The 16,523-nt window shown below is 34.2% G+C and overlaps 1 protein-coding gene across 2 annotated transcripts in view; it reads left to right on the top strand.

Annotated features, from left to right (window-relative positions):
• UHRF2 (ubiquitin like with PHD and ring finger domains 2) overlaps positions 1 to 16,523 on the top strand; it is an 82,341-nt gene that overhangs the window by 7,598 nt on the left and 58,220 nt on the right. For both annotated transcript variants that reach the window (XM_081267014.1, XM_081267013.1), the window contains 2 exons: positions 4 to 237; positions 11,721 to 11,980. In XM_081267014.1, coding sequence (XP_081123140.1) covers positions 4 to 237; positions 11,721 to 11,980 — 494 coding nt within the window. The remainder of the gene's footprint in view (positions 1 to 3; positions 238 to 11,720; positions 11,981 to 16,523) is intronic.

Here is a 16,523-nt window from a genome sequence, read left to right as displayed (position 1 = left end):
TAGCTGGAAAATGGATATACTTTATTTGACTATGATGTTGGACTGAATGATATAATTCAGCTACTAGTTCGTCCAGATCCTGATCTTCCTAGCACATCTAAACAGACTGATGTACAGACTAAACCCTGTTCTAATAGTCCACCTAAAGTGAAGAAAACTGCAAAGGTGGGATCTTCTAGCCAACCATCTACGTCAACTCGTGCTTGTCTTATTGATCCTGGCATTGGACTATATAAGGTATGTTGTCTTCAGACTTAGTTGTAAGAATACAGATGTCTGTTCTCTTTAGTATGTTGTGAATAAGTAAACATTGATTGCTTTTGAAAATAAAGATTAGGCTGTCAATATTTTAACTTATAAAAATAGTCTTTAAAAATTTGAACTTTATAGATAAATGTATAAAATGTGCATGCAAAGTTTAAATAATAAAACAAACAGATATAATTCTACCAAGGTTAAGACGTAGAATGATGCCAGTACCTTTTTAAAGCCTCCTGTGTGCCCCTACCAGAATAGACTTCCCTAAGAGGTAAACTGACTTTGTTCTAACTTTTATGATCATTCTCTTTAGTTTGACTACTTATGTATATTTCCCTAAACAATAGGTGGATTTGTCTGTGTTAGAATTTATATAATGGAATTCTATGTAATTCTATATATAATTGAGAGATTCTGATGCATACAGCTACGTTTTATTACTTTACAATATTACATTATTCCATTTTATTAACATGCCACATAACTAATCCATAATAGATATTTGGTCTGTTTCCAGCTTCTGGTGGGGTTTCATTTGTTTGTTTGTGGTAGTGGGGATTGAACCCAGAGGTACTGTACCAAGGACTGAGCTGCTTCCTCAGCTCTGTTTATTTTTTGAGACAGGGTCTCGCTGAATTGCCTGGACTGGCCTCAAACTTGTGATCCTCTTGCCTGCCTAGTTTACCCTGTGTCCATACTGGTCTAAGGACTGTAGCCTTATAGACTTTTTTGATATATCCCTTCCTCCATATTCCCAAATGCATTCTTCTTCAAGGGTATCTTTGTTATTTGGCTCTTAACACTTACAGTTAAAGATTTTGAAATTAGTTTGTCAAAGCTCTACAAATATTCTGCTTGAATTTCATTGGGAATTGCAGCTATGGATCAGTGTTGAGTCTTGTAATTCAGGACCTCTCCATTTAGACCTTTGAAGTTTTAATGAATTATCTCTTTATATGTCTTATTTCTAGTAGCCTTATGCTTTTGATGCTATTATAAATAGTAGTTTATTTGCTGATACATAGAAATGCAGTTGACTTGTTGACTTTTGTATCCAGCAACTCTTCCAAATTTTAATAAATTGACACCTTTATTTCATTTCCTATCTTTATAACTTATTTTTCTTAATCAATTGGGATAAATTAGCACCTAAATAAGTTTTCCAAAACATTTTCAAGATTAAAAATTAAAAATTGCTGGATGAAATAAATTGTTTAAGAAAATGTAAATCAAGATAATTTTGGCATTTGTGGAAAAATGCAGACATCTGTATGTAAGGAAAGGTTCAAGAAAACTAGCAAAGAGCTTTAGCTCCAAAAAAGTCAAGTATCAGTTTTGGGAGATAAACTGAAGAATTGTTTTAAGCCTATAAGGAATAGATAATTCTGATGTTACCTAAATTGACACATAGCATAAAGAAGGAAGGAAAGCTTCCTATTGCTTTTTAAATTTAGCTCACACTAATACTAAAACATGGCCAAAAGCACATCAGCATCACTAACATTGATGGAAACCCAAGTTATATTTAGCAAATAGAATTATGACTATACTAAAAGACATATTACCTTGACAAAATATAATTTGTCAGAAAATGGGGATAGTTGATTATTTGGAAATGTTTCCATTGAATTCGTTAAGAAACTAAAGAAAATTATCTAAATTAAAATGTTTTCTACATTTAAATACAATTTTGAGTTCCTTATGTTTAAAAAAGTCCTTGTTAGGAGGAACAGATGAATATGTTAAATCATGCTCAGCATCATGCTTAATGGTGGGGAAAAACTAGAAGTATTCCCAGTGAAGTCAGGAGCCCATCAAGGAAGCCATTTAATGTTGCCTTTATTTGGCATCTTTCTGGAAGTGCTAGGTAACACAGTGAGGCAGAACAAAATGAAATGTAATTGTTAGGGAAAAGTTATTCTTACGGATACCTAAGAAGACTGGAAAAATAAACGTTTTAGAACATTATGAACAGGCAGTCAGATGGTCATTTTCAAAGTTAATATTGTGATATGAATAGCTTTCCTTGCTCTAGTCAGTTAGTAAAGGAGAAAGAAAAAAGCAATAACAAAAGGTAAAACCTGGGAATAAATTAAAATAATGCTCTGTACAGTGCTCTTCCTTCCTGCCTTTCTTCCCTTCCTCCTTCCCTTCCTCCTGTGTTCTCAACAAATTTTGAGAACCCATAGTGTGCAGAGTGCTGTTCTAGGTACTAGATGTGCAGTGATGAATAGCTCTGATGCATTCCTTCATAGAATTTTCAACTTCTGTTGGTTTGCTATTTAAAGTGCTGAAAGCCAACTAGCTATTTTTTCTAATATCATCCATTCATTTCATCTCTCTTATAGATAACTGTCTTAAATCTGTTTTCTCTTGCTGTTAATACAGTACCACAAACTGTATGGGTAAATTATAAAGAAAAGATTTATTCTGGCCCTCAGTTCTGGTCATAGAGGCTGCATCTGGTGATTGATTTCGTGTTGGTAGTCCCAAGATGGTGCAGGGCAAGAAGTGTGTGTGTGTGTGTGTGTGTGTGTGTATGTATGTGTGTGTGTTTCCTTCTTAAAAATTTTCACTTTGTTTTTTTTCATGTAGGGATTGAACCCAGGGGCACTTTACTATAGAACTACATCTCAGTCCTTATTTTTTGAGACAGGGTCTTACTAAAATGATGAGGCTGACCTCAAACTTGTGGTTCTCCTGCCTCAGCCACCTGAGTACCTGGAGTTTCAGGCATGTGCCATTGTACCTGGCTTCTTTTTTTTTTTAACTTTATTTTTATTTATTCTTACGTGGTGCTGAGGGTCGAACCCAGGGCCTTACACATGCTAGGTGAGCGCTCTACTGCTGAGCCACAACCCCAGCCTCTGTACCTGGCTTCTTGATCTTTATTTTTTTAAGACATGGGGATTTGCTTTGTTGCAAAGGCTGTCTTTGAACTCTTGAACTTAAGCAGTCCTCATGTCTCATCCTCTTGAGTAGCTGGGATTTGTCTTTTCTCTCCCATTTATTCAGTTATTTGCATCTGTGTATGTATTGGTATTCAAATTATTCTGGTAGTTTTTTTTTTTTTTTTTTTTTTTTTTTTTTTTTTTTTTTTTTTTTTGCAGAGGTTGAGGGATACCAGGAGATTAAACTCAGGGGCACTCAACCACTGAGCCACATCCTTAGCCCTATTTTGTATTTTATTTAGAGACAGGGTCTTACTAAGTTGCTTAGAGCCTCACTGTTGCTGAGGGTGTCAAGGGCCCTGAGCTGAGTAAGGAAATATATGCTAACACATGTATATACATGTATCTATGAATATTTGCATATTAAGTTAATAATATTACTGTTTACCCTCTTTTTGGCTATAGTTTAGAAGCTGCTATGTTTGAATAGATTTATTTGGGGAAGAGATGAAATTGTTTGCATAGGAGAGCCAGTTTGGTACCTAGGTGCACTTAATCACTGAACTACATCCCAGCCCTTTTTATTTTGAAACAGGGTCTCACTAGGTTGCTTATAGGGCCTTGATGAATTGCTGAGGCTGGCCTCAAACCTGAGATCCTCCTGCTTCAGCCTCCCAAGTTTCTGGGATTACAGGTGTGCACTCCATACCCAGCTCAATAGAGTATTTTTTTAATTATTATTTTTTAGTTATACATGACAGTAGAAGTATTTTGGCAGAGTATACATAAGTAGAGTATAACTTATTCTATTTAGGTTCCCACTCTTGTGGTTGTACATCATGTGGAGTTACTCTCATCACGTATACAAATACAAAGCTAGGAAAGTTATAACCAATTAATTCTGTTTTACGTATTCCCCTCCTCCCTCTCTCCCCAATATTTCCCTTTGTCTAATCCAATGGACTTGTATTCTTTTCCTCTCCACCCTCCCTTGTTGTGGTTTAGCATACACAAATCAGAGAGAACTTTTTTTTTTTTTTTTTTTTTTTGCCTATTCTCCAGTTTCATGCATTTACCGGCAAATGCCATAATTTTATTCAGTAATATTCCATTTCTCATATATATATATATATATCTACCTCACATTTTCTTTATTCATTGAAGGACACCTAGGTTGTTTCCATAGCTTGGCTATTGTGAGTTGAGCTACTATAAACATTGATGTGGCTGCAACACTGTAGTATGCTTATTTTTAAGTCCTTAAGGTATAAACCTAGGCATGGGATAACTTGGTCAAATGGTGGTTCCATTCCAATTCCTGAGGAATTTTCATACTGCTTTTCATAATGGTTGCTCCAGTTTGCAGTCCCACAATTAATGTATGAGAGTACCATTCTCCCCACATCCTTGCCAACATTTATTGTTACTTGTATCTTTATAACTGCCATTCTGACTGGAGTGAGATGGAATTTCAGTGTAGTTTTAATTGCATTTCTCTAATTGCTAGAGAAGTTCAACATTTTTCCATATATTTGTTGATCAATTGTATTTCTTCTGCTATGAAGTGTATGTTCAGTTCCTCAGCCCATTTATTGATTGGGTTATTTGTTTTCTGGGTATTGATTTTACTTCTTGTGTTTTAGGAGTCTTGTTGAGGAATTTGGTTCCCAAGCCAACATGTTAGACACTTGACCTACTTTTTCTTCTAGTAAGTGTAGGGTCTCTGGTCAAATGCCTAGGTCCTTGATCCACTTTGAGTTGAGTTTTGTGCAGGGAGAGATATAGAGGTTCAATTTCATTCTTCTACACAATAGATTTCCAGTTTTCCCAGACCCATTTGTTGAATAGGCTATCTTTTCTCCAATGTGCATTTAGAGTGCCTTTGTCTAGGATGAGATAACTGTATTTATCCCTGTGCCTGCTGATCTGTTTCATTGGGCTTCATGTCTGTTTTGGTGCCAATACCATGCTGTTTTTGTTACTGTAGCTCTGTAGTATAATTTAAGGTCTGGTATGTGATGCCTCCTGCATCATTTTTCTCGATAAGGATTGCTTTGGCTATTTGGGGTCTCTTATTTTTCCAAATTAATTTCATGATTTCTTTTTCTATTTCTTGTATAGTAATATTTTTAAAGCTCCATTGACCCTTCTTTGTTGAAGAGACTAACAGATTTATTTTTGATGAAGCTTAGTAATTTTCGTTAAGTATTTGAGTTTTGTTTTTTTTTTTTTTTCTTTCTGGTGGTGCTGGAGATTGAACCCAGGGCCTTGTCCATGCAAGGCAAGCACTTTGCCAACTGAGCTACATCCCCAGCCCAAGTATTTGAGATTTGACTAGTGATTTTTTTCATTTAGAAGTGCTAATTTTGGAACAGTTCATTCATTCCATGAATATTTGGATATCTCGTGTATATTGATACTAAATATTAGAAGCCGAAGGGTAAACAAATAATTTGTCCTAGCCTTTTTGTATCTTATTTTTAGATACTTTTTAGTTAAACTGAGAACAACTTAGAAGTTGCTACTTTTGGATTGAATTGTTTTGAATTTCCTTTATTTTTTATAGTGCAAACATGTGTAAAAATTTCATTAAATTGTTTTTAGGTTATTTAAAAACTGGGAGGTTTTCTCTTTATCTTGAGATCTTGCCCATCTCATTTAGCATTGTTAAGATTTTGCTTTGTTTTGTTTTGTTTTTAGTACTGGGGATTGATCCCAGGCGTGCTTTACCACTGAGCTACCTCTGTAGCCCTTTTTGTTTTGAGACAAGGTCTTCTAAATTCCCTAGACTGACCTTGAGCTTGCCTCCTGCCTGAGCTTCCTGAATTGCTGTGAGTATAGGAGGGCACCACATTCCCTGGTTTTGTTTTCCTTTTGACTAAAATATTCTTTGAACCTCGTGATAAACAGGATGCAAAAGGTGAATTTCCAAATTAACTGTATTTAAAACTGACATAATAAACATTTCAATAATACAGCAAAATGAAATTTTAACCTGAAATTTGTTGGTTACCCAGTACCGTTCTTGTTTTGCTGCATTTTATATTTTTTAGCTATATTTTGTTAGTTTCAGAGTTTTTTCATATATTCTAAGAGACTGGCTATCACTAATCACTGTAGAAGATTGTGCAAGGGGCTGGATTTGTTTGTTTTTTTGTTTATTGGTACCAGGGATTGAACCCAGAGGCACTGAACCACTGAGCCACATTCCCAGCCCTTTTTATATTTTATTTTATTTATTTAATTTTTAAATATTTATATTTTTAGTTTCAGTTGGACACAATACCTTTATTTTATTTATTTATTTATTTTCTTTTTTTTTTATTGGTTGTTCACAACATTACAAAGCTCTTGACATATCATATTTCATACATTAGATTGAAGTGGGTTATGAACCCCCAATTTTACCCCAAATGCAGATTGCAGAATCACGTAGGTTACACATCCACAATTTTACATAATGCCCTATTAGTAATTGTTGTATTCTGCCACCTTTCCTATCCCCTACTATCCCCCCTCCCCTCCCATCTTCTCTCTCTACCCCATCTACTGTAATTCATTTCTCTCCTTGTTTATTTTCCCATTCCCCTCACAACCTCTTATATGTAATTTTGTATAGCAATGAGGGTCTCCCTTCATTTCCATTTATTTTTATGTGGTGCTGAGTATCGAACCCAGGGCCTTGCATATGCTAGGCGAGCGCTCTACCACTGAGCCACAATCCAGCCCATATATTTTATTTTTTTGAGACAGGGTTTCACTAAGTTGCTTAGAGCCTCACTAAGTTGAGACTGGCTTCAAACTTGTAATTCTCTTGCCTTAGCCTCCCAAACCACTGGGATTATAGGCGTGTGCTACCATGCCCAGCTAATCACAGTGATTCCAGATGAGGAACTGATTTATATTCTGAAATGGGGTAGACTTTGATACCTAAGTTGACTTTAATTCTCATTTTTGAATATGAAATTTTATTTATATGGCTCAAATAAAGTCTGCTTTTGAAATGGCTGTTATCCAGTCTAAATGATATATTTAGAAATGTTTTTTAAGGTTTAGCTAAGTATGTGGCACTGTTAAACTTTTTACATATTATCTCTTATGTTCATAGAAAATACAGGAAAAAAAGAAACCTCAATAATTTACGTAAAAATATTGTTATTTGGTGTATCACATTTTATCTTTGTCCACAGTGCAATTCTTGATATTTAACTTTTTTTATTATAAAGTGCAATAGACAATACAAATCTATAAGAGTAAGTTTTAATGAAATTTACAAAATCAGTGTTTATAAATACCACCCCAAATTATGAAATAGAATAGTAATACCCCAGGAACTCCTTCCCATGTAGTCTTTGTTTACTCAAGTGCCTCTTCTCTACTTGTAACTACTACCCAAACTTCTATAGCTATCATTTCTTTATTCTTTAACTTGATCCTATTAATAACCTTTAGCAGCCTATTAACAACATTTAACCTATTTATCTACCCTAATATTTCTGCTTCTAACTCATGTAAACAGAACCATATTGCAATTTTTTATTTATAACTCTGAAGAAAATGTTATGGGAGAATCATGTTCAAATTTGGAGAAACCTAGGTTCTCAGCTTAGTGCTCACATTTTTTTTTTTTTTTTTTTTTTTTTTAGCTGTGCCCTCTCTGGAGTCTGTTTCATATATGAACCTCATTGGAAAATAGGAATGATTTTTGTATTACAATAGAGGAGATAATGTATGTTAACTGTGAATTACTAATGTTTACTAAGCAGAGTATGGGAAATTAAGACTACTGAGTTTTAATGAGTCTTAACATGGGACATATTGAAACAGTATAAGGAAACTTGTTACTTTTGTGCATATTATGTGCTTTGCTGGATTGGCACAGTATGGATTTTTTTAAAACCTTATTTCAAATGCACATGCTCTTACATCTACAAAGTATGAAACTGGAACTACTTAAAGTGTTCAAGAGTTTACCTTGAAGGTGATAGATGAAGGATTTGAACCCAAGTTTATCTGCAGAGTTGTAGTATTTTCCCCGGAATAAATGAAGCATTAGCATATTTGACATGCAGTAAAATCTCTGGTATTTGCTGGTTGGTATTATTCTTCCTTGCTTCCCATGCTTTCAATGGCATTAGTTCATTTCTTTTTTTCCTCTTCCTTTCCTTTCTTTTCCCTTAACTATCAAATACCTGGACATGGAAGACTTTTCTCTATATATGGCTATATCTTTGATATGAATAAATTCAGCTCTTAAGTATAGACTTATGTTACTGGTTTTCCCCCCCATAACTTTTCAACTCAAACCACTCACTCCATATATAATTTTTAAATTTTATTTTATGTTTTGACATCTTTGAGGCCTTGCTTACTAGGGAGACAATGGTGTTCCTAGGGCTAACTCCTGTTTTATTTGGTGGTGTTGGGGATTGGTAGGACAAGCTAATTCCTAGAGACAGTCAACAACTTGTCATTAAGCCTGCTTTTCATTTACAAAGCAACCAATCTTGAGTTCCTATCTAAACCCCCTCCATTATCTCTCATACATCAAACCAGTATTCCTCTGTACTGATCATGTAGGGTCAGGTACAACTTTAGACTACCCCTATAGCCTAGAGTTCACCCACATTATACAGTAGAGGCTCTGTGCTATACTTTTCCTAGTTTCTTCTGCCTCCTGACCAAACCTGGTGCTTACCTCCTGGTTTTGCTTTCGTTTCTTGGTAAATGCTAATTCTTTCAATGACTTTAATCTCTCTATATTATGATTCAGTTTCCTCCATAAATTAAAATCCTGTGTATACAATTGAGAATTGATTGCTCTCTTTCTCTCTGTATACACATTCTGTTTTCCTCTTTTGTCATGTGTTCTCTTTAGTTTTACTATTCTCTTGGCTAACTACTTCAGTTCTTAATTTCTGCTAGATTATACTATTATGGCAGTATCCAGTTTTCATGTTACTTATATGGGTTTAGGTAATTTTCTTCTGAACTGTCATCAAAATTCATGCTCTGCAAAAGAACTTTAATCTCTTACACACAATTTGACTCATGTAAATTAGTTTGTCTATGTAATGTGCAAAACTTTTGAATTTGAAACACCCCACCCCATTTTATATGCATTATTGGGAGTTATTCACTAAAATTAATAAAATAATAAAACTTATAGCTCTTATTTCCACTTATAAATGTAGGTTTACTTTACTCAAATAATGCCCTACCTTTGTAGGTTTTCAATTCTTTCTGTGATGTTTAAACGTTGGCAGTATTTTTCTGTTGATTTTGGTTTCTCTTAATTCTCTTTTATTTCCAGTTATTGAGTTATCCAGGAACTACATTTGCCTGCAAGTTTCTTACACTTAATAGGCAAATTCAATATTTGATTTGTTCTTTTTACTACTCCATAGTCAGGTTTATATTGCTTAAGGTGTTTTTGCTGTTCTTATCTTAGTATCAACTGTATGTCATTTTCTCTGCTGCAACAATAATTGTGTAGTGCTCTATGAAACCTTACATTTTTTGACTTGCAGTGAAAGAATAGTGACCTCAGTTTATTCTCCCAAGTATTACGGATTTTAACATTGATGATTTTATTTTTTGTTTTAGTTGTGTTGCCTAGAAAAGACAAAATGTCTTTAAGTTTGTCAGGAATGATTATGGAAGGAATGAGCCTGTGTCCATTTAATATGTAAATTAATTTATGCAGCATATAGTATGTTCAATCTCTGATTCTTTGACATACTTAACCTGGTTGGCCCTTAGGTCTTTCTTTTCTCCTAAGATCTTAATTCTTACGTTATATTGAACTATGTCTTTCAAACTCTTTTATTGCTACATGTTTTGGCCAAATATACCTCTTCTGGTAGTGAAAGTTAATACCTTTTGGCTTATCTGTACGTTCTCTACATTCTGTTGTCAACTTGGTGATTTGAAACTTTTCTGTATTTTTAATACCTTATTTCTGAGTTCATTGCTTACTTTCAAGTGCCTATTTTCCTATCTTGTTATCTCTGTCAAAACTCTTGGTATAAGGGCAAAAAAGTAAGTTTCAAGGTCAAGATGTCTTTTAATCCTGACTTTATATTTCAGTAGTTCTTACCTAGAGCACGTTAACTTCTGAAGCATTTGTTTTCTTTCTTTTTTTTAATATTATTTTTTTAGTTGTAGTTGGACACAATATCTTTAATTTATTTATTTTTAATGTAGTGCTGGGGATCAAACCCAGGACCTCACCCGTGCTAGGCGAGCTCTCTACCACTGAGCTACCACCCCAGCCCCGCATTTGTTTTCTTATAAAATAGGAATCATTGTTTGTTAGGCTTAGACAAACCTAAGTAAGAAACCTTGCATATTATGTAGCATATGGGTATTTAATTTTTAGTATATACTTTCCTCCCCAAGCTATATACTGTCTGTCAGAATTATATTAAACACTCTAAGTGGTCTCTTCTACCTTCTAAGGAAGCTTGATGAGATGATAATCATGTATTGACTTCAGGTTTTCTTTTTAAAGGGTTTTTAAAGAAAGAAAAAAGTAAAGATTGAAGAGATCCTTTTGTTATTGTCCTGAAAGAACCTTAGCGTACCAATGTTCTCAGTTGTTTTAGGAGAGAATTTTTTTAAAAACCTGTTTCCATTCTTTGACTCAATTCTCTGGTATACCAACATGAGAATTGTTTAACACTGTTTTTTAATACTGTTTTCCTTTTATCAGATGACATGGTTTAGTTCTGGTTCATACACTTTCATACATGGACTTGATTGTGTCCATTTTGTATATTTTTTCCCGTTTTGTATCTTAAAAACCTGTCTTTACATTTTTATCTTTATTTTTTTCCAGTGATAAATAAATGTATTTTCCTAGTGAGTTACTAACTAATATTGGAACTTTGCCAATTTTATACTGTAGATGGGTTCATTAGATGTTTCACTGTGTTCTTATGCATAATTTTCTCATTGTAAAGTTTTATGTTCTATTAATATTTTACTGTGTTCTGGCTGGACTGGCTATTAAGTTATCTTTATGATTATAGAAATTAATGGAATAAATTAGTAACAGTCATAATAGTTTAAACCCTGGCTTTTCATTAGTGGTATTCTTATTCAACAACTTGCAAGATTGACTCTTAGGTATATAAAAATTGCATTTGCAGCTGGGCATGGTGACATACCTCTGTAATCCCAGCTACTGATGAAACTGAGGAAGAAGAATCACAAGTTTGCAACTAGCCTGTGCAACTTAGAATGCTTGCCTAACATGTGCAAGGTCCTAGGTTAAAGCCCCAGTACCACCAAAAAAAAAAAAAAAAATTTACAGTATAGTATAGAATAGGTTTTGAGTAATTAAAACACCTATTTCACTGAAGGAAATTAGGAGGAAAGTTAACTTTCATAATTCACCAAGTTTGAGATAGTATAATCTGGAAAGATTAGTTTTGAACTAAACACTATAAACATCAGTGGCTGCAAATACTGTATACCATGATAACTCTGAAATACTTGAGTTATATTAATATTTTTGCAGCAATAAATGAAATTAAGCTTCATTAACTAATTTTAAACTTTTTTTAGGTAAATGAATTGGTGGATGCCAGAGATGTCGGCCTTGGTGCTTGGTTTGAAGCACATATACATAGTGTTACTAGAGCTTCTGATGGACATTCACGTGGCAAAACTCCACTGAAGAATGGCAGTTCTTATAAAAGGACTAATGGAAATGTTAATCATAATTCCAAAGAGAACACAATTAAATTGGACAATGTACCTTCTACATCTAATTCAGACTCTGTTGCTGCTGATGAAGACGTTATTTATCATATCGAGTATGATGAGTAAGTGCTCATGCTATTGAGGACTTCGTGAAAATTCATGTTTTTGTTTATAGAAGCACAGCCTTGCATTCCAAGGTTATTTTAGTCATTCTGAAGAAATCATTTAGAAGTCATGTTCATTCTATTACTTTTGTTCTATTTGGTGATTGTTAACTAATGAACAAGGGTCCTTTAACTCTTGGTCATCTCTGGCTCTTAAGTGGTTTGTCTTTTCTGGCTTAATTTAGGATGCACAGATTTCTGTTTGCCTTCATTAGGTTTTTGATATATACTTTAAGAGTATTTTAGAAAGTGTTTTATGGGGCTGGGGATGTGGCTCAAGCGGTAGCGCGCTCGCCTGGTGTGCGTGCGGCCCGGGTTCGATCCTCAGCACCACATACCAACAAAGATGTTCTGTCCGCCGAGAACTAAAAAATAAATATTAAAAATTCTCTCTCTCTCTCTCTCTCTCTCTCTCTCTCTCTCTCTCTCTCTCTCCCCTCTCTCACTCTCTTTAAAAAAAAAAGTGTTTTATAACATAGTGTAGAAGCCATTAAAGTAACAATTTTTTACTTAGATAATTTACACATAGCCTACCCAATTGAAGGGTAATCATCAATGTTTTTAGCACATTCATAGGACTATGCATTATCACAAACTAATTTTAGAACTTTTTTGTTGCCCCCCCAAAATAAATCCTGTACCCATTAGCAATCATTGCCCAATATCCCCCACCCCAGACAAAATATGTTCTGAAATGTGCAGATGGAGATGGGATTAAGAACTTGGCTGTTAGAGCCTAGATTCTAACACTAAATTTTCTTTATCCCTTTTGAAAATTGTAATACAAAAGTTATTGTTGGGATAGATTTGAATATTTATTAAACATACAAAATGAACTTAAGTTACCACTCAAATAATATCTTAATATGTATGGAAAATATTATATTAGCAAATTCTTGTCATGTAAGAGTTCAAAATCCTAGGATGATTGTAAATTTTTTTACCTCAAGATGGTATAAAAAATCGAGGCATGGTGGTGCACACCTGTAATCCCAGCAGCTCAGGAGGCTGAGGCAGAAGGATTGTGAGTTCAAAGCCAGCCTCAGCAAAAGTAAGGCAGTAAGCAACTCAGGGAGACCCTGCCTCTGAATAAAATACAAATTAGGGCTGGGAATGTGGCTCAGTGGTTGAATGCCTCCCGAGTTCAATCCCTGGTACCAATCTCCCCTCCAAAAAAAAGATTGTATAAAAAGACTTTGGTGTCAAATTTTTAAATAGGGTCAAAAGAAGACCCATTCAATCTTTATTTACTTTTCTGATACTTTTTGTTGTGGTAGTTAACCTGCCAACAGTGCTTACTTCAAATGAGCCATCATTCTACTTTTTTCATAGTAAATGGTAATACAACCAACAATGAAAGTGAGTATTAAGATATGGGATTGGCCAAACTAGCAATATTGGTGAATCAGGGCTGGTATAGAAATTGGTTAGAGTCTATGTGTTGATAATAAGCAGTCTCTGGATTTACCAGTCTCTGGATTTTACTTGGGTTGTAGGAGACTTTAGCTCTCTATACTATCTATAGTCAATAAGTAGAATGTTTTTAAGTTTTTGATTTTTTTATCTCTCAATGAATTGGAGAATAACTAGGAAAACTGATACATGGGACTTCATTTCTGACCAAAAAAAGAATTATTTAAAAGTTTATGCAGAATGGCATAACACAGAAACAGGGTAAGAAGCTTTTAACACTGAGTGAACCAAGGCTTTTTAAATTTTATAGTTTTAGAGGCTCTTAAAGATTTTTTTTTAATAAAGATTATCTAAGGGATAGGTCCAGTGCTTAAGTTTGGTGTGGTATGAGAGCACAAAACATTGTTACTTGGTGTTTATTTGGCTATTTTTTTAATGGAGAAATTTGTCTTGATAAGAAGGATTGATAGTAAAAGGAAGTCTAAATCTAACACACATAAAACTAAAATTATCTTCCCTAAGTAATTTTACATGATAGAATTAAATATTTCATTGTTGGCATCTTAAAGATATAATAGCTGAACTCTCTTTGAGAAATAAAAGAAAACAGAAGCACAGTGATAGGTAAATATAAATTACATCTTTAAAAAGAGAAAAAAGATATATAAAATACAGTATACAATATATTCAATACAAGAGTATTTGGATAAAAGTTAAGGATAAGTAAGTGCCTGGTGTAAGCATCTAGAAAGAGCCATTTTCTGATAGGATGTGACAGTCTTTTAAAGTTTCATTTTTTATAGTATTAGAAAAATGAATTTTAAAATTTAATGAAATATATGGTGATTTTAATAAGTTATAGAGTACATTCTTTTTAGATGGTAGATAGATACATTGCAGAGAGCTGGTGAAGTATATGGCCTATTACTAGTAATAAACAGATTTTTTAAAGTATTCGTCCCCCTGCCTCACAGTACTGGGAATTAAACCGAAGGATGCTTTACCATTGAGCTACATCCCCAGCCCTTTTAAAAATATTCATTTTGAGACAGGGTCTAGCCAAATGTCCCAGGCTGATGTTGAACTTGTGGTTCTCTTGCCGTAGCCTCCTGGGATTACAGGTGTATGTCACTCTACCAGACTAGATTGCTCAAGTTGGCCCTAAACTCTGGGCTTAAGCAATCCTGTCTCAACCTTCCAAATATATTGGACTACAGGCCTGCACCACTGTCCAACTGTAATAATTAGATTTTTATTGAATATTATGCTCCAAGTGAGTCAGTAGAATTAGGAGATGCTGTGGTTGTACTGAATTGCCTATTCCCTGTCTGCAGTATTGCCCTCTAGCTCCCATATTTTAAAGCCAATATCAATAAAACCTGGTGCATGGTCAGAATAGAACTAAAAATGTAAACATGTAAAACCATAATGAAAAATAATTGAAAACTAAATATTTAACTTGAAAGACTTTGAGTCATGATAGCCCTTACATTTTATTCATTCATTTATTTTTGGTACTGGGTTGAACCTAGGGGTGCTTTACCACTGAACTATATCCCTATTCCTTTTTAAAAATTTTGAGACAGGGCTGGGGTTGTATAGCTCAGTGGTAGAGTGCTTGCCTCACATGTGGAAGGCACTGGGTTTGATTCTCAGCACCACATAAAAATAAAATAAAGATATTGTGTCCATCTACAACTAAAAAATATTTTAAACAATTTTTTTTGAGACAGTGTTTCACTAAGTTGCTGAGACTGATGCTGATCTTGCGATCCTCCTGCCTCAGCCTCTTGAACTGCTGGTATTAAAGGCATGTACCACCATGCCCAGCTAGCTTTTGTATTTTAAAAGTTTTATCTAGAAGGAAGTTTTGTCTACACAGCTAAGTTTCAGAAAACCTAAACTTCTAACAGTCAAACTTTTAAAGGTAGAGAATGGTTTGCCTTGAGATGTAGCTGATGAAAAGCCATTGGCCATCTTCAGACATAGACTGGGATACTCAGCAGAGATGATACATTGCTAAGGGAATTTATAAAGTTACTAATTCTATTAGTCAGCAGTAGGAATATTTCGACTCCAGAGATGAAGATTTGAAGGAATTCTTAAGTTGTTTTTAAAAGTACCTGGTTAGTAGGCATACACAACTTGGCTATGAGGAAAGCTACTTCCCTTTTCCACCTATCAAAGCCTTAATTACCAGGGAGAGGCTATGCCTAAATAAAAACTCTTTTAGAGATACTTGTACAGAAAACATATATCTTTATAGTATAACTTACTTCCAGTATTTCTCAAAGTCACTTTTTTGTTATTGGTACTTAAACAAAATAGGCATTAAGTACTTATAGGTCATCATCTTATTCCATTTATGATACTACCACGTTCCCCAGTGAACTAACTTCATCTTCCTCCTGCTGGAATAAGTTGAAAGCTATCTGCTTATTAGGAAAAATCTCTGAATAATCATATCTTCGAATCTCTGACTGCAGCAGTGTACAAGCTGTCATTTAGCAAAGGTAAGGAAAGTATCATATATTGGATTAAGGAACCCATCTCTGGAATTCTTAGAGAGTATGCAGTGTTTGTTAGTTTAAAATGGAACTATTTAAAGGCATTTTTTAAATTTTATTTTGAGTTGGGGGTCTTACTATGTTGCCGGGGTAGTCTTAAACTCCTGGGCTCAGGTGATCCTCTCACGTTGGCTTCCTAAGTACAAGGATTATAGGTGCATGCCATCATGCCAGAATCAAAAGCTATTTTTAAAATAGACTACAGATCTAGTATATTATCAGACCAGATGAATTCTTAGTCATTAAAATGAACTTCATTAAAATTGCTTGCAGAATCAGATCAGGATAAATGAGTATTTGGTTGTATTTTCAATTCCCACTCCACTCAGTAATTTAGAAAACAATTTTTAGTCTATGAAGAAAAATAAACATTGTACACCTATTATGTTTGTTATGTAGAGTGGTTTCAAAATACTCAAAGAATTAGATATTCATTGTTCTAACATGGCAATGAAATCACTTGTTCCTAATCTGCATTTTTCCTCTCAAAATTATAGATGTATACACTTTAAGTTCATGAA

The sequence above is a fragment of the Spermophilus citellus genome (assembly GCF_964194105.1).
Source record: "Spermophilus citellus genome assembly, chromosome: 2".
Classification (NCBI taxonomy): Eukaryota; Metazoa; Chordata; class Mammalia; order Rodentia; family Sciuridae; genus Spermophilus; species Spermophilus citellus.
This window is presented reverse-complemented; position numbering and strand designations above follow the sequence as displayed.